General features: G+C 38.0%; 1 protein-coding gene across 8 annotated transcripts in view; it reads left to right on the top strand.

The window, feature by feature from the left end:
• Window positions 1–23,073, top strand: part of Cd226 (CD226 molecule) — a 131,101-nt gene extending 108,028 nt beyond the window's left edge. For all 8 annotated transcript variants that reach the window (XM_052155246.1, XM_052155247.1, XM_052155253.1 and 5 more), the window contains 3 exons: window positions 5,347–5,443; window positions 19,603–19,660; window positions 20,484–23,073. In XM_052155246.1, the coding sequence (XP_052011206.1) occupies window positions 5,347–5,443; window positions 19,603–19,660; window positions 20,484–20,597 (269 nt within the window). In that variant the 3' untranslated portion in view covers window positions 20,598–23,073. The remainder of the gene's footprint in view (window positions 1–5,346; window positions 5,444–19,602; window positions 19,661–20,483) is intronic.
• The last annotated feature ends 217 nt before the right edge of the window (window positions 23,074–23,290 follow it).

Here is a 23,290-nt window from a genome sequence, read left to right as displayed (position 1 = left end):
CCCTATTATCCTTTGTAGGGCTGGGTTTGTGGAAAGATATTGTGTAAATTTGGTTTTGTCATTGAATATCTTGGTTTCTCCATCTATAGTAATTGAGAGTTTCGCTGGGTATAGTAGTCTCGGCTGGCATTTGTGTACTCTTAGAGTCTGCATGAGCTCTGCCCAGGATCTTCTAGCTTTCATGGTCTCTGGTGAGAAATCTGGTGTAATTCTGATAGGTCTTCCTTTATATGTTACTTGCCCTTTTTCTCTTACTGCCCTAAGTATTCTTTCTTTGTTTAGTACATTTGGGGTTTTGATTATTATGTGACGGGAGGTATTTCTGTTCTGGTCCAGTCTGTTTGGAGTTCTGTAGGCTTCTTGTATATTCATGGGCATCTCTCTCTTTAGGTTAGGGAAGTTTTCTTCCATAATTTTGTTGAAGATATTTGCTGGCCCTTTAAGTTGCAAATCTTCACTCTCATCAATGCCTATAATCCTTAAATTTGGCTTTCTCATTGTGTCCTGGATTTCTTGGATGTTTTGGGTTACAAGCTTTTTGCATTTTGCATTTTCTTTAACTGTTGATTCCATGGTTTCTATGGTATCTTCAGCATCTGAGATTCTTTCTTCTATCTCTTGTATTCTGTTGTTGATATTTGCATCTATGGTCCCTGATTTCTTCCCAAGGTTTTCTATCTCCAAAGTTGTCTCCCTTTGTGCTTTCTTGGTTGTTTCTACTTCTGTTTTTAGATCCTGGAAGTTTTTGCTCAGTTCCCTAATTTGCTTGTTTGTGTTTTCCTCTAATTCTTTAAGAGATTTTTATGTTTCCTCTTTCATGACTTCTGCCTGTTGATCAAAGTTCTCCTGTATTTCTTTAAGTGATTTTTGTGTTTCCTCCTTATTGGCTTTTGTATTCTCCTGAATTTCTTTCAATGATTTTTGTGTTTCCCTTGTAAGGGTTTCTAATTTTTGATCCATTTTCTCCTGAATTTCTTTAAGTATGTCCTTCATGTGTTCCTGAACCAGCATCATGACCAGTGATTTTAAATCCAAATCTTGTTTTTCTGGTTTGTTGGGGTATTCAGGAGTTTCTATTGTTGGAGAATTGGGTTCAGATGCTGCCATAATGCCTTGGTTTCTGTTAGTAATGTTCCTGCTTTTGCCTTTAGCCATCTAGTTCTCCCAGGTGTTAGATGGTCTTATTGTCACTGGCTGGTGCTTCAACCTACTATGGATCTTTAAGGTTATTTCTGCAACACTGGATGACTGGGTTTCCTCTGGCCCAGATTATTGTTATGCTGCCTTCCTCTTTTGTGCCTTCAGAGCCCTGTTCAGTCTTGCCTCAAGCAATGTTATACTTAGGTTGTCAAGGTCAACAAGGTGTTCTCTGTCTGCTCCATTATGGAGTGCAGATGGTGTGGTGGGGGTCACTCCCTCTGTTGATTCTCACCTAGGACACAGGTCTCTCGACAGACTGGCTTGCAGATGAACCGCCTATGTGCTCAGTTCCTGAGTGCATGCAGAGCCCTGGAGATTTGCACCCCCAGAGATATAAAGCTCAGGGTGACACAGTGCCTAGTGACACTTTTCTGTTCTGGGAGGCAGCAAATATGGCCACAGGGAATCTCTTCCTCTGCTGCTCTCTGGGCAGGACACAGGCCCCACTCCCTGCAGGCTGGCAGACAAACCTCCTATGTTCTCAGTTTCTGAGTGCAGGTAGACCCCCTGGCGGTTTGCACCACCAGAGATCTAAAGCTCAGGGTGATACAGTACCTAGTGACCCTTTTCTGTCCCTGCAGGCAGTGAGTATGGCCGCGGGGCTTCTCTCCTTTTGCAGCTCTCTGGGCAGGGCACAGGCCCCACTCCCGGCGGGCTGGCAGACCCTACTGTATTTCTTTAAGAGATTTTTGTGTGTGTGTGTGTGTTTGGGAGGATGTGGATTTGGGGTCTTTAGATTTGGAATGCCATGAAATGCTTTAAGTGGAGCTTTGTGGGCCAGTCTAGTAGGACTATGGAAGACAGTGGTGCTGAGGGTCATTTGAACTGTGTAGGCCTGATGGCCCAAGAGGTTTCAGTGGAGAAGATCTTTAATATGTGGCCAAGAGACTGTTTTTGTGATGTTTTGGTAAAGAACATGGCTGCTTTTTTGTCATTGTCTGAAGAGACTGACTGGGGCTAAGATAAAGAGATTTGTATTAATTGCAGCTGCAAAGGAAGTCTCAAAAAAGTTCAACAAAGACTTTGTTCTCTGGTTAAGTCTGATGAAGAGAATTTTGAACATACATAGCAAGCTGAGAAAGAAACAAAATATATAGTTTCAGTATTAAAGTGACTCCAGGCAGTGAAATGGAGCTAAATTCAAGGATATTAAATTGAATTAAGGAAGTGGTGACCTTGGGGCAAGATTTCACCCAGCTAAATTTACGGCCAGGCAAAGTTCTACAAGCCTCCTGTAATCCCAGGAGGCAAAGATAGGCAGATTTCTGAGTTCAAGGCCAGCCTAGAACACAGCAAATTCTATGTGAAGAAAAGCTTAAATCCAGGCTTGATGGATCACACCTTTAATCCCAGTGCTTAGGAGGCAGGCATGCAGATGTCTGAGTTCAAAGACAGTATATAGAGCAAGATCCAGGATGGGCAGTGAAGGAGCTGGGAAAAAAGAAGCTAGTGATTATGTAATAGAACAAGGAGGCCAATGTGCCAGCTCTTGCAAGCATCAGAACTCAGCAGCTTTAGCCATGTGTCTCTGGCTTTATATTCAAGAGAAGGAGACTACTGGGACAAATGATGCTGGTTAGCTGGAGCTAAAAAATTGGTGGTGATTAAGAAAAGACCAGCTTCACTTAGGTGAAATCTTCTGGGAAGTGTTTTCTGAGAGCACAAAGAAGCTGTGTTCCAGAGATAGCCAAGGTTCTACCTCATGCTGCAGCTGTACTTAGTAATGTTTAAGAATCATCCAGGTGGTACTGGTTTTGAAAGCCTGAAGGCATCATGAAGAAGAGCTCAGGTTTGGCACTGTGAGAGGCCATTGGTGAAAGTGCACCCTCAGTTGTAATTGACAGCTCAGGACTGAAGGGGTCATGCAAAGGAGTTGAGTCTTGGTACCAAGAAGAGAGCCTATGAGATGCTTTGGTGAAGCATAGTTGCAGTGGAAGACCCTAGCATATTGGAGATGCCAGTACCATGGGATGATCACCAAAACAGCAGTGGCAGTGGAGTGGAACAACCTGAACTTAGCGTGCTGCAGAGGGCAGAGCAGAAGTGACATTTGGAGATGCAACTAAGAACATGTGTGGATTTCATACATTGGAACAAGAAGTTATGAAGCTGAAGTTGACTTGGGTATCCCAGGATGTTAAAGATGCCAGAGCCACAGGATGCCTGCCAAGGAAAGCTGCTAACAGGGAGTAGAACCAGGCCAGGAGAAAAATTCTTGTTACAGTCAACAAAGATGAAAAAAGTAGTTGAAAATCTGAAGACTGCTTAGCTATCAGACATTGAGTTGCAGAGTTTGGACTTTGCCCAGCTGGTTTCCTCGCTTGCTTGGGGTATTACAGTTAAGTAATTGGATGAATCTCAAAAGAGACCTTGAACTTTGGACTTTTACCTCTGTTGACACAGCTAAAGACTGGGAAATTTTGAAGTTGGACTAAATGTATTTTGCATTATGCTATGTTTAAGTATGGCCCTCATAGACTCATGCTTGAACAAACCTATGGGGGTCAGGGAGTGGAATGTGATGGCTTATATATGATTGGCCCAGGGAGTTACCCTATTAGGAGGTGTGGCCTTGGTGGAGTAGGTATGTCACTGTGGGTGTGGGCTTAAGACCCTAACCCTAGTTGCCTGGAAGTCAATCTTCCACTAGGAGCCTTCAGATGAAGATGTAGAACTCTCAGTTCCTCCTGCACCATATATCTATCTGGATGCTGCCATGTTTCTGCCTTGATGACAATGGACTGAACCTCTGAGCCTGTAAGTCAGCCCCAATTAAGTGTTGTCTTTTATAAAACTTGCTTTGATCATGGTGTGTGTTCACAGCAGTAAAACCCTAACTAAGACAGCTTTTAATGTAGGATCTCATGATTTCTTGAATTTTCTCTGTTTCTGCTGTCATGTCTCCCTTTTCATTTCTGATTTTGTTAATTTGGATACTGCCTCTTGCCCTTTTAGTTAGTTTGGCTAGGGAGTTATCTATTTTATTGATCCTCTCAAAGAACTAGCTTCTGATTTTGTTGATTCTTTGTATTGTTTTCTTTGTTTCTATTTGGTTGATTTCTACCCTGAGTTTGAGTATTTCCTGCCTTCTCCTCTTGGGTGAGTTTGCTTCTTTTTGTTTTAGAGCTCTCAGGTGTGCTGTTGTTAGTGTAAGATCTCTCCAGTTTCTGTACCTGGGCACTAAGTGCTATGAACTTTCCTCTTAGCACTGCTTTCATTGTGACCCCTAAGTTTATGATGTATCAATATTTTCATTAAATTCCACAAAGTCTTTAATTTCTTCCCTGACCAAATTATCATTGAGTAACAAGATGTTCAGTTTTCATGTATATCTAAGCTTCCTGTAGCTTTTTGTAGTTATTGAAAACCATTTAGGCCATGGTGACCTAATAGGATGCATGGTATTATAACTCAACAATTCTGAGTCTACTTTAAAATGGAGTTCTGTACATTTTATTCTTTAAATTCAACCACTGAAAATCAGTAAACATGGATAAATTCCACCTGTGGAGGTGCCTTAAATGCTGTTCCTCAGGAGGTATTCATCTTGCTTTTGGAAATTGGGCCTCTCCCTGGCTTGGGGCTTGCCAACTCAGCCCAGGGACCTGCTTACTTCTGACCTTGATTATAGAGTGTTACACCACAGTAGACATTTTTTATGTGGATCGAAGCCAGGTCCTTGTGGTTGTATGGCAGGTGCTATTAACATTATTTTTTTTAAGATGTATTTTTATTACTTTTATCTGTATAGTGTATGTGGGTGTGAGTGGAAGTGCCTTTGGAAGCCATAGTGTCAGGTCCTCAGGAGTTGCATTTACAGGCAATTGTGAGCCAGTGTATGTATTCTGGGGATCTGTCTAAGAAAAGTAACCACTAAACCATCTTTTCAGCCCCATATTCTTGTTCTTGATATTGAATACAACTTGAATTCCAATCAAGGAATCACTGCAAATCTGTGATAGTCATAAGAATTAGGAGGCTTTCAAGGAAAACTACTTTCCCCTGTTAACCAATCCAATTATATTTAGATTCTTTGAGTTTGATTGTTATCCTGCCATGATTAATTGATACTTTCTTCATTTCCCCATCTTTCATTGGTGAGAATTTATTAAATTAATAATTCATACTATATCTTTTTTCTTCTAGGTGGAATGAATAAACATTTTATCCTTCCTATCTTTGGAGGCTTAGCTTCACTGATACTTGTCATCCTAATTATCATCATTATCATTTTATATAGCAGGTGAGTAAAGAAACTTATACTGAGTCTAATTTATCTTGAATGATTCTGATATTTAAGATTTTCTGTGAATAACCCAACAACTTATGAAGTTACTTGTGATTCATGTATGAGTGTACAAGTATGTTTTTAGGTAATTGCTACTTTTAAGAAAGGGCCAAAAAAAAAAAAAAAAAAAAAAAAAAAGATGGGAAGCAACTATTATTGACCAAAGCTGGAGTCATTCACTTAAGAGTTGACAGTGTGCCCTTAAATTCATGCAAACTTCTCTGTTCTAAATCCATCTTCCCTTCTGCCTCCTCCATGGGAATAGCTGTCAGTGGAGAAGTTTTGTGAGTGTGTGGGTGTGGGAGAGTGGCTGGAAATGGAAACATAGAAGGATGAAAAAGCAGGGAGAAGAGATGAAGAGATCTTTTATTCAGTCATTTTCTTTTTAAAAATATTGCAATGCTATGTTCATAGCAGCCTTATTTATGATTCCAGAAGCTGGAAAGAATCCAGATGTCCCTCAACAGAGGATACAGAAAATGTGGTACATTTACATGATGGAGTACTACTCAGCTATTAAAAACAATGAATTCATGAAATTCTTAGGCAAATGGATGGAACTAGAAAATATCATCCTGAGTGAGGTAACCCAATCACAAAAGAACATACACAGCATACACTCACTGATAAGTGGATATTAGCCCAAAAGCTTGGAATGCCCATAGATATAGCTCATAGACCACATGAAGCTCAAGAAGAAGGAAGACCAAAGTATGGATACTTGGTCCTTCTTAGAAAAGGGATCAAAATACCAATGGCTCACAGCCAACCAATGGCCTGCGCCTAAGGTCCCCAATGGAGGAGCTAGAGAAATGACCCAAGGGACTGAAGAGGCATGCAACCCCATAGGAGGAAAAATAATATGTACCAACCAGTACCCCAAGACATCCCAGGGATTAAGCCAACAACCAAAGAGTACACATGGAGGGACCCATGTTCGAGCTACATAAGTAGCAGAGGATGGCCTTTTCAGAAATCAATGAGAGGAGAGGACCTTCACTCAATGCCCCACTGTAGGGGAATGCCAGATCAGGAAAGTGGGAGGGGGGGTGGTAAGCAGCAAAAGGGGTAATGGGATCAGGGGTTTTCAGACGGGTAATGAGGAAATGGGATAACATTTAAAATGTAAATGTAAAAGAAATATCTAATAAAATATGTCAAAAAAATTATTGCAATGCAATGAATAAGAGGAAAGGAAGCTTACATATTACCAGAATAACAACACAGTCTGAGATGGTTTGTTATTTCCTGAAACAAGCCACCTAGAGATGCTAAATGATGTAATTCAGTAGAACATGAAGGTGTGGCCTGAGAGAGAGGTTTCAGGCCTTTTCTTTCCCTTCTAGCTTTTAAATGAGCACTACTGATCTGTGTAGTGTATCTTATACTTTTTAAAATTAATTTGTTATTTATTTATTTCAAATATTGTCCCCCTTCTCAGCCTCACCACCTCGATACTGCCTTTCTCCTCTTTTGCCTCTAAGAGGATGCTATTCAACCCACCTACCAACCCCCACCTCACCCCTCTAGTATCCCCCCTGTGCTGGGGCAACAAGCCTCCACAGGACCAAGCGCCTCCCCTCCCATTGATGCCAGATAAGGCAATCCTCTGCTACATATGTAGCTGGAGCCATGGACACATCTATGTATACTGTGGTTGGTGGTTGAGTCCTTGGACTTCAATTTTATTAGAAAACTTCTTATATTATGTACCAGTTGGACTGTTACATGCTCAAGGGAGAAAGAGACAACTTTTTGAACATTAGAATTTTGCATGCCTGGAAAGGCACAGGCATGTATTATTTTTTGACAAATGAATAAATAAAATTTCTTTCTTTCTCTGATGAGAATATTAACAACACACACACACACACACACACACAACTATGGCTTATTATTATGGTTTTCAAGCAGGTTTATATGTCCTGTCTCCATGTATTATCCATGACCTCCAAATTCTTTTAGTGCCACCTGATGTTAATAACATTTTTCTTCTTTAAAAAAATTTAAAAACTTTTATTTTCTAATTTTTTTGTTTACATTCCAAATGATTTCCCCTTTCCTGGTTTCCCCCTCCCCATAAGTCCTATAAGTCCTCGTCCCTCCACCCATTCTCCAATCAACTGCTCCCACTTCCCTGTCTTGGTAATCCCCTACATTGTTGCATCAACAATGGTCCCTTTCCAGGACCAGGGCCCTCTTCTTCCTTCTTCTTGGGAATGATATGATATGTTAATTGTGTCTTGGGTATTCAGAGCTTCTGGGCTAATATCCACTTATCAATGACTGCATTCCATGTGTGTTCTTTTGTGTATGGGTTACCTCACTTAGGATGGTATTTTTCAGTTCCAACCATTTGCCTAACAATTTCATGAATTCATTGTTTTTAATTGCTGAGTAGTATTCCATTGTGTAAATATACCACATTTTCTGTATCCATTCTTCCATTGAGGGACATCTGGGTTCTTTCCAGCTTCTGGCTATTATAAATAAGGCTGCTATGAACACAGTAAAGCATGTGTCCTTATTGTATGCCGGGGAAACCCCTAGATATATGCCCATGAGTGGTATAGTTGGGTCCTCCAGAAATGTCATGTCCAATTTTCTGAGGAACTGCCAGACTGATTTCCAGAGTGGTTGTACCAGCTTGTAATCCCACCAGCAGTGGAGGAGTGTTCCTCTTTCTCCACATCCTCACCAACACTTACTGTCTCCTGAGTTTTTAACTTTAGCCTTTCTGACTGGTGTGAGGTGAAATCTCAGGGTTGTTTTGATTTTCATTTCCCTAATGACTAAAGATGTTGAACATTTCTTAAGTGCTTCTCAGCCATTCAAAATTCTTCAGGTAAAAATTCTTTGTTTAGCTCTGTACCCCATTTTTAATAGGGTTATTTGGCTCTCTGGAGTCTAACTTCTTGTGTTCTTTGTATATATTGGATATTAGCCCTCTGTCAGATGTAGGGTTGGTGAAGATCTTTTCCCAAGTTGTTGCTTGCTGTTTTGTCCCATTGACAGTGTATTTTGCCTTACAGAAACTATAATTTTCTGAGGTCCCATTTGTCAATTCTTGATCTTAGAATCTTAGAATAGCATAAGCTGTTGGTTCTATTCAGGAACTTTCCCCCTGTACCCATGTTCTCAAAGGTCTTCCCCAGTTTCTTTTCTATTAGTTTCAGTGTGTCTGGTTATATGTGGAGGTCCTTGATCCACTTGGACTTGAGCTTAGTACAAGGAGATAAGAATGGATTTATTTGCATTCTTCTGCATGCTCACCTCCAGTTGAACCAGCATCACTTGTTGAAAAGGCTATCTTTTTTCCACTGGATGTTTCCAGCTCCTTTGTCAAAGATCAAGTGACCATAAATGTGTAGGTTCATTTCAGGGTCTTCAATTCTATTCCATTCATCTACTTGCCTGTCAATGTACCAATACCATGCAGTTTTTAACACTATTGCTCTGTAGCATTGCTTGAGGTCAGTGGTACCGATTCCCCCAGAAGTTCTTTTATTGTTGAGAGTAATTTTAGCTATCCTGGGTCTTTTGTTAGTCCAGATGAATTTGAGAATTGCTCTTCCTAACTCTATAAAGAACTGAGTTGGCATTTTGATCGTTATAGCCTTGAATCTGTATATTTCTTATGGCAAGATGGCTATTTTTACTATATTAATCCTGCCAATCCATGAGCATGAAAGATTTTTCCATTTTCTAAGGTCTTCTTCAATTTCCTTCATCAGAGACCTGAAGTTATTGTCATACAGATCTTTCACTTTGGAAGCTGAACAATACTCTACTCAATGATAACTTGGTCAAGGAAGAAATAAAGAAAGAATTCAAAGACTTTTTAGAATTTAATGATAATGAAGGCACAGCATATCCAAATTTATGGGACACAATGAAAACAGTACTAAGAGGAAAACTCATAGCCCCGAGTGCCTCCAAAAAGAAACTGGAGAGAGCATACACTAGAAGTTTAATGGCACACCTAAAAGCCCTGGAACAAAAAGAAGCTAATCCACTCAGGAGGAGTAGAAGACAGGAAATCATCAAATTCAGGGTTGAAATCAATCAAGTAGAAACAAAGAGAACCAAACAAAGAATCAACAAAACCAGGAGTTGTTTTTTTTTTTGAGAAAATCAGCAAGATTGATAAACCCTTAGCCAGACAAATCAGAGGGCACAGAGACAGTATCCAAAATAACAAAATTAGAAATGAAAAGGGAGATATAACAACAGAAAGTGAGGAAATTAAATAATCATCAGATCCTACTACAAAAACCTATACTCAACACAATGGAAAATCTGGAGGAAATGGACAATTTCCCTGGCAGATAACAAATACCAAAATTAAATCAGGATCTAATAGATCTTGTTTATCTAAACAGTCCCATAACCCTTAAAGAAATAGAAGTGGTCATTGAAAATCTTTTTAAGTTTTAGTGCAGAATTGTATCAGACCGTCAAAGACCTAACACCAATATTCTTTAAACTATTCCACAAAATAGAAACAGAAGGAACCCTACCCAACTCATTTTATGAAGCCACTATTACACTGATACCAAAACTACACAAAGATCCAACAAAGAAAGAGAACTTCAGACCAATTTCCTTTATGAAAATTGATGCAAAAATACTCAATAAATTCTTGCCAACTGGATCCAAGACCACAACCAAAGGATCATTCACCATAATCAAGTAGGCTTCATCCCAGGAATGCAGGGGTGGTGTTTGAGGTAGAATTGGTGATGCAATTCTCCTCATTGATGCTTGTATTATCTTCCCAAAGACACCAGAATAATCTTACAACTTAAGCAAGTCATCGAAAGGTGCCTTGTTTCCTGACCTCAGCATAATCTTCGTTTATATTTTTCATGTTACTACTCTCTCAATCCTGATTAGTTTTGCTAAAACTAGAGCTATTATATTTTTAACATATCCAACTCACTTCTCAAAAGTGAAGGATTTTGCTACTAAAATACAACTTTTCTAATTTGACCTCAGTCTTTGTGCTTCATTCAGCATGCAAGACACTTATCTTTATTCATGCCAGAGGTCTGTTCTCTTTTGATGTTCCTTCAGACATGATGTCACAATTTGGAATAATCTTTTCCTCTTCTTCTGCCATCCCTTGTATCTTGCTTTGTATTTTAATTCTTCTTGTGGTTGTTATCCCTTTCTGTATATCTATGGTAATCATAATGGGAGGGTTTTGTGCTTTTCATTTTTTGTGTTTCATTGCACTAATATGTCTGAACAGTCCATATTCAATAGGTGTCTGCACAAGTACATTGGAACACAGGGAAATCTTACCTTTTTCCCCATTATGGCAGTGTTAAGCTTCCTTAAGTTTTTTCCTGAGCAGAAAATGCCAAGTTAGGAAAAGACCTGCAAGTGTTAGTATTACAGAAAATTCTATATCACAGGAGTGATATCACGAGGACAGGTAGCAGAGCTGGAACAGTGAGTATCAGAAGGCATATTTGGAGCATCATAGATGTTGACATGATAGGTTTTACTTCATAAAAATGCATTACTTTTACATGAACAACTAAATTGAACCAGAGAGTACATAGCCTCTCTTGGTTAAATGTTATAAAAAGATTTGTGAGTTTGACTGCATAATATAGGTGAAAAGCACAAAAGAAAGTGTGCTCACTCTTTCTATCTTCTCACTGGGCTGTTTTGGTTGTTACTTCAAATGAAAATGCTTTGAAAACTGACCAAGGTTTATAACAGTGGCCCAGAGCCCTATGTCTTCCCATTTAGAATAATGCTGCAGTGTCAGATGTGCTGAGTTGGACAGAAGCCAAAGTAATTTTAGACTTTACTTTTGGCACCCAGTCACCTGTGAGTCTGATGCCCTTGGAAGCAATTCCTCTGCATCAGGTTTGTGCTGTTCCATGTAGAGATGAGAAGAATGGTAGTAGTGAGTGAACAGGACCAGCAGAAGTACAGAGTGCTGCTCAGAATGAAAGGAGCCAATATTTATTCTTAATATTGACATCTGTTAGGTGAAATTTAATATTTAGCAAGAAAAGCATTGCTCATTTGTACATTTGGTATAAATGTGGAAATGATATTTTTTAGCAAATACAATGTCTTAATATGCAGAGTTTTCAGGACTGAAAATGTCCCCTATTAAGAAATACTTCACAATTAGGCAAACCTAATTGTAGTGTCTGGTTTTGTTTCAACTTGACACAGGCTGGAGTTATCACAGAGAAAGGAGCTTCAATTGGGGAAGTGCCTCCATGAGATTTAGCTGTAGAGCATTTTCTCAGTTGGTGATGAAGCTGGAAGGGCCCATTGTGGGTGGTGCCATCTTGGGGCTAGTAGTCTTGGGTTCTATAAGAAAGCAAGCTGAGCAAGCCCAGGGGATCAAGCCAGTAAGAAACATCCCTCCATAGCCTCTGCATCAGCTCCTGCTTCCTGACCTGCTTGAGTTCCAGTCTTGATTTCCTTTAGTGATGAAGAGCAATATGGAAATATAAGCTGAATAAACCCTTTCCTCCCCAACTTGCTTCTTAGTTATGATGTTTTGTGCAGGATAAAAACCCTGACTAAGACACCAGGACAACTGTCCAACACACAACAAGCTTTGGTTTATGATCTAACTGTATTGTAAAGATAAGAGGACTGATCATGAGATACTGATCACTTGTCTAGAAAATAGCACAGCACAAGTTGTATTAAGAAAGCTTTGGATATTTGCTGTCTGCAGGGACACAGAGGGATCACTAGGTACCTTAACACCCTGAGTCTTAGATTTCTGGTGGTGCAAACCGCCAGGGGTCTGCCTGCACTCAGGAACTGAGCACCTAGGCGGCTTTTGTCTGCCAGCCAGCTGGGCTCGGGAAGCTGTGGAAGGAGAGAAGCCCCGCAGCCATATTTGCTGTCTGCAGGGACACAGAGGGATCACTAGGTACCGTAACACCCTGAGCCTTAGATTTCTGGTGGTGCAAACCGCCAGGGGTCTGCCTGCACTCAGGAACTGAGCACATAGGCGGTTCATCTGCAAGCCAGTCCATCGTAGGACCTGTGTCCTATGTGAGAATCAACAGAGGGAGTGACCCACCACAACTTCTTCCCTCCATAATAGAGCAGACAGAGAACACCTGGTTGACCTTGACAAGCTAAGTATAGCATTGCTTGAGGCAAGATTGAGAAGGGCTCCAAAGGCACAAAAGAGGAAGCCAGAATATCAATAATCTGTGCCAGAAGAAACCCAGTCATCCAGTGTTGCAGAAATAACCTTAAAGATCCACAGTAGGTTGAAGCTCCAGCCAGTGACAATAAGACCATCTAACTCCTGGGAGAACCAGATGGCTAAAGGCAAACGTTGGAACGTTACTAACAGAAATCAAGGCATTATGGCAGCATCTGAACCCAATTCTCCAACATTAGCAAGTCCTGGACACCCCAACACACCAGAAAAACAAGATTTGGATTTAAAATCACTGGTCATGATGCTAGTACAGGAACACATGAAGGACATACTTAAAGAAATTCTGGAGAAAATGGATCAAAAATTAGAAGCCCTTACAAGGGAAACACAAAAATCATTGAAAGAAATTCAGGAGAATACAGAAGCCAATAAGGAGGAAACGCAACAGTTAAAGAAAATGCAAAATGCAAAAAGCTTGTAACCCAAAATATCCAGGAAATCCAGGACACAATGAGAAAGCCAAATCTAAGGATCATAGGTATTGATGAGAGTGAAGATTTACAACTTAAAGGGCCAGTAAATATCTTCAACAAAATTATGGAAGAAAAATTCCCTAACCTAAAGAGAGAGATGTCCATGAATATACAAGAAGCCTACAGAACTCCAAACAGACTGGACCAGAGCAGAAATACCTCCCATCACATAATAATCAAAACCCCAATTGTACTAAACAAAGAAAGAATACTTAGGGCAGTAAGAGTAAAAGGGCAAGTAACATATAAAGGAAGACCTATCAGAATTACACCAGATTTCTCACCAGAGACTATGAAAGCTAGAAGATCCTGGGCGGAGCTCATGCAGACTCTAAGAGAACACAAATGCCAGCCAAGACTACTATACCCAGCGAAACTCTCAATTACTATAGATGGAGAAACCGAGATATTCCACGACAAAACCAAATTTACACAATATCTTTCTACAAACCCAGCCCTACAAAGGTTAATAGGGGGAAAGCACCAGTACAATGAGGGAAACTATACCCTGGCAAGAGCAGGATATTAAGCTTCTTTCATCAAACCCAAAGAGGATAACCACACACATATAAAATTAAAATCAAAAATGTTAGGAAGCAATAACCACTACTCATTGATATCTCTTAACATCAATGGACTCAATTCCCCAATAAAAAGACATAGTAACAGACTGGTTACGTAAACAGTACCCTACATTTTGCTGCTTACAGGAAACACACCTCAATGTCAAAGACAAAAACTACCTTAGAGTAAAAGGCTGGAAGACAATTCTACAAGCAAATGGTCCCAGGAAACAAACCGGAGTTGCCATTCTAATTTCAGATAAAATTGACTTTCAACCTAAAGTCATCAAAAGAGACAGGGAAGGTCACTACTTGCTGGTCAAAGGAAAAATCCAACAAGAAGAACTCTCAATCCTGAACATCTATGCCCCAAATACAAGGGTGCCCTCATTCATAAAAGAAACTTTACTAAAGCTCAAAGTACACATTGCACCTAACACAATAATTGTGGGTGACTTCAACACTCCACTTTCACCAATGGACCGATCAGGAAAACAGAAACTAAACAGGAAGACAATGAAACTAATTTAAGCTTTGAACCAATTGGAGTTAACAGATATATATATATATATAGAACTTTTTATCTCAAAGCAAAAGAATATACCTTTTTCTCAGCACCTCATGGTACCTTCTCCAAAATAGATCATATAGTTGGTCACAAGACAGACCTCAACAAATATAAGAAGATTGAAATAATCCCATGCCTCCTATCAGATCACTATGGAGTAAAAGTGGTCTTTAGTAACAGTATAAACAAGAGAAAGCCCACATACACATGGAAACTGAATAATACTCTACTCAATGATAGCTTGGTCAAGGAAGAAATAAAGAAAGAAATCAAAGATTTCTTAGAATTTAATGAAAATGAAGGCACAACATACACAAATCTATGGGACACATTGAAAGCAGTGCTAAGAGAAAAACTCATAGCTTTGAGTGCCTTCAAAAAGAAATTCGAGAGAGCTTACACTAGAAGATTAAAGGAACAGCTGAAAACCCTAGAAGAAGAAGAAGCTAATTCACCCAGGAGGAGGAGAAGACAGGAAATCATCAAACTCAGGGCTGAAATCAATCAAGTAGAAACCAAGAGAACCATACAAAGAATCAACAAGACCAAAAGCTGGTTCTTTGAAAAAATCAATAAGATAGATAAACACTTAGCGAGACTAACCAAAGGGCACAGAGAAAGTATCCAAATTAACAAAATTAGGAATGGAAACGGAGATATCACAACAGAAACCGAGGAAATTCAAAAAATCATCAGATCCTACTACAAAAACCTGTACTCAACACAGCTGTAGAATCTGGAGGAAATGGACATTTTCTTAGACAGATACCAATTACCAAAATTAAACCAGGATCAAATAGACCATCTAAACAGACCCATAACCCCTAAACAAATAGAAGGGGTCATAGATAGGCTTCCAACCAAAAAAAGCACAGGACCAGGTGGTTTCAGTGCAGAACTCTATCAGACCTTCAAAGAAGACTTAACACCAATACTCTTCAAACTCTTCCACCAAATAGAAACAGAAGGAACACTACCCAACTCCTTCTTCGAAGCCACTATTACGCTGATACCAAAACCACACAAAGACCCAACTAAGAAAGAGAATTTCAGGCTAATTTCCCTTATGAATATCGATGCAAAAATACTGAATAAAATTCTTGCCCTCCGAATCCAAGAACACATCAAAATGATCATCCACCATGATCAAGTAGGCTTCATTCCAGGGATGCAGGGATGGTTCAATATACAGAAATCCATAAATGCTATCCACTACATAAACAAACTCAAAGAAAAAAACCACATGATCATTTCATTAGATGCTGAAAAAGCATTTGACAAAATTCAGCATCCTTTCATGCTAAAAGTCTTGGAAAGGACAGGAATTCAAGGCCCATATCTAAACACAGTAAAAGCAATATACAGCAAACCGGTAGCCAACATCAAACTAAATGGAGAGAAACTTGAAGCAATCCCACTAAAATCAGGGACTAGACAAGGCTGCCCCCTCTCTCCATATCTTTTCAATATAGTTCTTGAAGTCCTAGCTAGAGCAATTAGACAACAGAAGGAAGTCAAAGGGATACAAATTGGAAAGGAAGAAGTCAAATTATCACTATTTGCAGATGATATGATCGTATACTTAAGTGACCCTAAAAACTCTACTAGAGAACTCCTACAGCTGATAAACAACTTCAGCAAAGTGGCTGGCTACAAAATTAACGCAAGCAAATCAGTAGCCTTTATATATTCAAAGGATACGCAGACTGAGAAAGAAATTAGGGAAATGACCCCCTTCACAATAGCTAAAAACAACATAAAGTATCTTGGGTTGACTCTAACCAAACAAGTGAAAGACCTATATGAAAAGAACTTCAGATCTCTGAAGAAGGAAATCGAAGAAGATCTCAGAAAATGGAAAAACCTTCCATGCTCGTGGATTGGCAGGATTAATATAGTTAAAATGGCCATCTTGCCAAAGGCAGTCTACAGATTCAATGCTATTCCCATAAAAATCCCAACCCAGTTCTTCATAGTGATAGAAAGAGCAATTCTCAAATTCATCTGGAATAACAAAAAACCCAGGATAGCTAAAAGTATTCTCAACAGTAAAAGAACTTCAGGGGGATTCAATATCACAGATTTTAAACTCTACTACAGAGCAATAGTGATAAAAACTGTATGGTATTGGTACAATATCAGGCAAGCGGATCAATGGAATAGGATTGAAGACCCAGAAATGAACCAACACACCTATGGTCACTTGGTCTTCGACAAAGGGGCTGAAAGCATCCAGTGGAAAAAAGATAGTCTTTTCAACAAATGGTGCTGGTTCAATTGGAGGTCAGCATGCAGAAGAATGCGCATCAATCCATTCTTATCTCCTTGTACCAAGCTTAACTCCAAATGGATCGAGGACCTCCACATAAAACCTGACACACTGAAACTAATTGAAAAAAAAAACTGGGGAAGACCATAGAGGACATGGGCACAGGGGAAAAGTTCCTGAATAGAACACCAATAGCTTATGCTCTAAGATCAAGAATTGACAAATGGGACCTCATAAAACTACAAAGTTTCTGTAAGGCAAAGGACACCGTCAAAAGGACAAAACGTCAACCAACAGACTGGGAAAGAATCTTCTCCAACCCTAAATCTGACAGAGGGCTAATATCTAATATATACAAAGAACTCAAGAAAGTAGAACCCAGAGATCCAAATAACCCCATTAAAAAGTGGAGTACAGAGCTAAACAAAGAATTTTCACATGAAGAACTTCGGAGAGCTGAGAAACACCTTAAGAAATGTTCAACATCATTAATTATTAGGGAAATGCAAATCAAAACAACCCTGAGATTTCACCTCACACCAGTCAGAATGGCTAAGGTCAAAAATTCAGGAGACAGCAGGTGTTGGCGAGGATGTGGAGAAAGAGGAACACTCCTCCATTGCTGGTGGGATTGTAAGATGGTGCAACTACTTTGGAGATCAGTCTGGAGGTTCCTCAGAAAACTGGGCATGTCACTTCCTGAGGACCCTGTTATACCACTACTGGGCATATATGAAGAATCCAGAGGATTCTTCAGCATGCAATAAGGACACATGCTCCACTATGTTCATAGCAGCCCTATTTGTAATAGCCAGAAGCTGGAAAGAACCTAGATGTCCTTCAACGGAGGAATGGATACAAAAAATGTGATATATTTATACAACGGAGTACTATTCAGCCATTAGAAACAATGAATTCATGAAATTCTTAGACAAATGGATGGAGCTGGAGAACATCATACTAAGTGAGGTAACCCAGTCTCAAAAGATCAATCATGGTATGCACTCACTGATAAGTGGATATTAGCCTAGAAACTTTGAATACCCAGGACATAATCCACAAATTAAATGATGTCCAAAAAGAATGGAGGAGTGGGCCCTGGTTCTGGAAAGACTCAGTGCAAGAGTATAGGGGAATTCCAGAACAGGGAAGTGGGAAGGGGTAGATGGAAGAATAGGGGGACAGAAGAGGGTTTATTGGACTTGTGGGGAGTGGGGACCCAGAAAAGGGGAAATCATTTGCAATGTAAATAAAAATAAATAAAAAAGAAAGCTTTGAGATAAAAACCAAGTTTGTTTTTATTCACAGTACATTGCATGCTTTAGTGTTATTTAAGTATATACACACACAAACACATAGGGAGAGTCATACACTGATACGTTTAGGCACACACATACACCGGCATACACACACAGACACACACACACACACACACACACACACACACACACACATACATTTCTTAAGAATGACAATTTAACAACTCGCCAAAATCATAAATCCATGCCTTTGTTTGCTCATGCACACAGGAAGCAATAGCAACCTTATAAATTTTCTTGAAGAATAAATAAGAATTATTTATGCAAATTTAAGAAAAAGCATGTATGTATTTCTGTATCATGAATTTACACATAGAATAAGTAAATAAGTGGAGTGCTAATTTCTTAAAAAACAAAAATCAAAGAAATATTTATAAAGAGTTAAGATTGTGCTGAGGTTGTTGCGCTATTTCCAAACAATTAGAAGTACTCATTATAGTCAATAGCCATTTTGAATAATCTTTTCTTTGTAGAAAGATTATCTTGCTTTCATGCTTGCTATAGAGGAGTTGTAATTGTAGATTTAAACAAAACAACAAGAAAGAGCAAACACAACAGAACTTCTCAGTTCTTGTACATAATCTATTTCTGCTGTAGCTTGGTTAAAATCTTGTTTGTTGGGAGATGACAGAGAAACAGACCTTATATTCCCATAACAACTCTTTCAATATTCTTGGCTGTAGTTATTTTTCTACAACACAATTATAGTATCACTTTTGTTTCTCTTATATTTATTCTTTTGAAATTTCACCCAGAACATTGGTTTACTTAGATGACAATTATACGCTCTTGGTCTGCTTATACAGGTGACTCAGAATGGAGAAGCTTTGGATACAGACAGGAGGGCTGTGGCTTTAATTCCAATGCCATTCCTAACCCATGAGATGCCCAGCACGATGATATTCACTTCTGAGTACTTTTCTAATCTATTAGAGTTTTGATGTACTTTAAACAAAATAATAAACCAGGTAATTTATAATAAGACCTGCAGATTTTTAAATGAAACTTAAGCCAATTATTATTGTCATCCAATATGTCAGAGTGCTGGTCTTTTAAAGAAGTTCAGAAGTCCAAGAGCTATAGGTTGTTTTGATATTAGTTCACTATATAGTATCTTGAAAAACAACTGTAATTAATTGCTATTGCTTTCTGCCTGGAGAGCTGTGTTCCCTTCTTTTCCATCTGTGAGCACATTAGGGTAGATAAGTATGTTAGTCTTTTCATCACTGTGACAAAACACGTGAAAGGCAGCCTTACAGAAAAATAGATTCATTTTGAGTCACAGTTGGGAAGTATAGTCTGCCATGGCAAAGAAATCATGGGAGCATAATCATCTTGTCATGTACCCAGTCAGGAAGCAGAGGGAAGAGATTCCTGCTGTGTTTTCTTCTTGGTATTGAGCCTTTGACCCTGGCCCATAGGGTGGTGATGTCATTTATAGCATGAGTATTCTTTCTTCAGGTAAAAATCTCTGGAAACAAAGATCACACCCAGAAAAAAATGTTTCCATGATGACTGTGATTCTAGTCAAGTTGGCAGTCAAGCATCACTGTGGAAAATGTATACATAAGTCAACTATTTGTAGCCACTACTAATTATTCAATAATGAATGGCTGGGTACACAGCAAGTATTAAAACAGTACAGATAACCAGTGCTTGAGTGTAGGATCTTAAAATTCTGCCCTAATTTTGTATTCCAGGAAGAGACGGAGACAAGCGAGAACTCCACTTAAAGATCCCAGGGAAAAACAAAATAAGGTAAGTTGATTATTATTGCTCCCATTTATTTAAAATCCCCTGTAAGAACTCTTTTATATTCAGTTTTGTATGTTATTTCTTATTTTCCTTTCAATGACCGTGCAATGCTTGCTATTCAAGTACCAAGTAGCTGATGAAATAGTTATCCTCTTATTGTTAATAAATTCTGAAGCCAGGATTTTGAAAATATATCAGTATAAAAATATATGCATATTTTGCTGGTTCTTGGAAAGCTGAGGTGGGAATATTGAGAGGAATATAGTAACAATTACACTGTTATAATTGCAGTCAAAATTACACATCACCAAAATCTGCTTTATGCATGCTTCCATAACACATTGTACAAGCTTGGTAGTTTATAACACCAGACATCAATTTTTGTTTTTTGTAAATGAGGGTTTAGACAAACAAACAAACAAACAAACAACAAACAAAAGGAAGCACAAGAAGGATATCTACTTCTTGTGTATGTCTGGTCTTAGACTTTTCTCCATGTTTCTAGTAGCTGCCTGAAATTCTCCACAGCCATTGGAGAAAAATATACTAGACTTTGGATAGGTAGAGGACATCTTATTTTTGAAGAAATAATCATCATAAGACTGCCTTCAATTTACTTACCATATATTCCAGTCATGCAAATTGAGAATGTAATTTCTAAAATACATTTTTGAAATAAGTTTTGTATAATTAAGATTAATGCTTTACCAAATTATCTGCAATGCATATATGACCTATATTAGTGTATTTAGAGGGTTCTACAGAGCACCTTCATTGGATGCTGAAATTAAGTGAGCCACTCAATATTTTGCTATTTATTTTGTAGGTAGCCACCAACTGCAGAAGTCCCACTTCTCCCATCCAGTCTACAGATGAAGAAAAAGAGGACATTTATGTAAACTATCCAACTTTCTCTCGAAGACCAAAACCAAGATTCTAAGCTTCTTTTTTGGCCTGAGCACACTAGTGATGACATCTATGGCATGGAATTATACCCAAGCTCTCCTCATCACCAAAATCTACATTGATAAAAAAAATTGAATTTATTTCATCTCATATATAGAAGTACTTTATTACCTGGGAACATTCTTAATAGAGATGCATTAGAAAACCCAAATCTAATGTTCATATGTTCAAGAAATCTTCTTCCATTATGTAACAGAACAATCTAGAGAGGATTAAGGACCACATGGCTTTCTTGCTCTACTTGAAATTAATTTTGAGCATAAGCTTGTTTCTGGATTCTTCCTACAGTATTGGTTCTACTTACATACTACTGGTCCAACTCTCATGCTGCTTCTATCAGATGTTCCATAATGGTTGCCAAAGGTACTTGGTAGAAAGTTTACTGGTTAAACACAAGAAACAAAGTTCATTATTCACATATTAGCAAGAAGGCAGCATTACCATAAAGGATTAGATGACCTAAGTTAGCTATGGGTTCAAGACCAGGACTAAAGCATTATTTGGAAATCCAGAGTTTTGCTAAAAGGAGGATGAAAGGGACCTAGAAGCTGAATTATTTTTAATAAACTTTGACTGCAAAGACATTACTTGTTAACCAGATAACAAGTAAATATGCTATAGCATCAGCATAATTCCAAAGAGTACATGTAAAGGAATGGCTGTAAATGAGATAGTTGTATATTTCTTCCCTTTCTAGTTTCATATAAATTCATCTTTAATTCTCTAGACAATTCTTGCTACCCATTCAGGCCTGGCCTTCTATATAGTGAGATGATCTAATAAGAAATAATTTTTTAATAATGATTTTCCAATTTTTGAGAATTATTTTAATATGTAAACTTGTGAGTCAAAAAATTTTGCAAAATAGCACATGAAAATTAGCACCAACCACATGGTGGATGGTTTTAAGTAGTAGAATTCAGTAATGTAGGAATCTGGGAGAAGAGAGTTTGGGAGGAGCTGAAGAGGAAAAGATATCATTATTGAGTGATATATGAGAGAAAATCTGTACTTCAAGAGGTCGATCAAGGCCATTTTTCCCAACTCTCCTGGCACTGAGAGAATGTACCTGATGTCTCCATTTTAGATAAAGAAAAAAGGAATACTTATGAAGCTAAATAAAACTAAGTTATCTCAAAACTAAGGTGATCATTATCATATAGAATTGTATTTAGTATCTAAAAGACCCATTTCTTATCTCTAACAAATTTTAAATTATCATAATCTTTAAATCTTTATTGTGGAAAGCTTCATTGAAGTTTCTGGTATCAAAGTTTTGTTACAACGTTAAGTGAAATAAATCCCAATGCTAATGCTGTTACATAGATTCTAAAATGTAATCCATAGTTTTAATGTAATTAGTGGATATTTCATATTTTTAACCTTAGATGCAAAGCATGATAAATAGGCCAATTATTTTTCCAGTTACAGAAATTCAGAAGGTAATAAATAAAAATGACTGTTTTCTTAGTTGTGCTTAAATAAGAATGGTTAATTAACTCAGATTTTGACTGATTGCATGAAGATTTTTATCTCAATTTGTGAACCGTTTCTCTAAATATGCCAGTGAACTATAGTTGAAAGATAATTAATCAGAAAATAGTCAATATTTGGAACCATCAGAGATCACATACCTCAGTTTGCACGGTTAAACAATTTAGTATTGTTCATAAAATAAACCTCTTTTCAATAAATGTTAAAGACAGTAAAATGAGTCAAAATAATGCTTTCTAGTATGTTTAGATGCAAAGTTTTGCAATGGCTAAGTTGGTGAGAGGGAATGCTTTTATACTTGCATGATAGGGAGATATAAATAACTACCTGGTGGTCAGTGATTTGTATGAAGAATCACCAACGTAGACCAAGAAAGCCTCCAGATCAATGGACACTTGCATCTGTTTCTATGGCAATTCATATGATGTTTTGAAAAAAAATCACTCTCTCAAAATGTATTTTCTCTGCCTACCCTTCCTTTCTCTACAGTGTTCCCTTATAGAATTTAGTATTCATTAGCAATACTTACTATAATCTCTGACCTTCCCTCGTCTCTGTTATGCTGCAGAGATGATGGTCACTGTCTCTCTAGATATTTTTACTCAAGAAAGCATTTTAATTGCAATCTTTGTGTCCTTCAAAATTCACAAGATTTCTGGAATATGACCCCTCCAATTTTTTTTTTGTGCCTATTGTTCTGATTGGCAACAGAGTGATCAAAACTGAACAAAAAATGAAGCATGAATTTCAGAAATGGAATAGAATTTTGTTTTCAATATTTTATTTTATATTTTCAATATTTGGTGCTGCTTTGGAGGCCAGATGCTTTCTGGAGGTGCTTTATGCAGATAATGGATACCAATATATAGTGCAACATTAAGTGAAATATGGTTGGATTAAATGTTATTATCTTAATATTTTCATTAAAGTAAGCAATAAAAGAAAGTTAGGTTTGATTAGTGGAACAGTTTCTTATGTGCTTACAATAACTTTGTATATACTATTTTATTATCAGAATGATATTGAATTTCATTTAAATGCATTTATGTTAATGTTAAGAAAATAGAATATACATCTTTATTTTTCCTTTATTTTTTCCCATTTTTCTATTACTGAAAATTGAACTCAGGGCTTTTGGATATCAGGCAAGTGTTATGCTTCTGAGTTACATTC

Source organism: Apodemus sylvaticus, chromosome 13 (assembly GCF_947179515.1).
Source record: "Apodemus sylvaticus chromosome 13, mApoSyl1.1, whole genome shotgun sequence".
Lineage (NCBI taxonomy): Eukaryota > Metazoa > Chordata > Mammalia > Rodentia > Muridae > Apodemus > Apodemus sylvaticus.
This window is presented reverse-complemented; position numbering and strand designations above follow the sequence as displayed.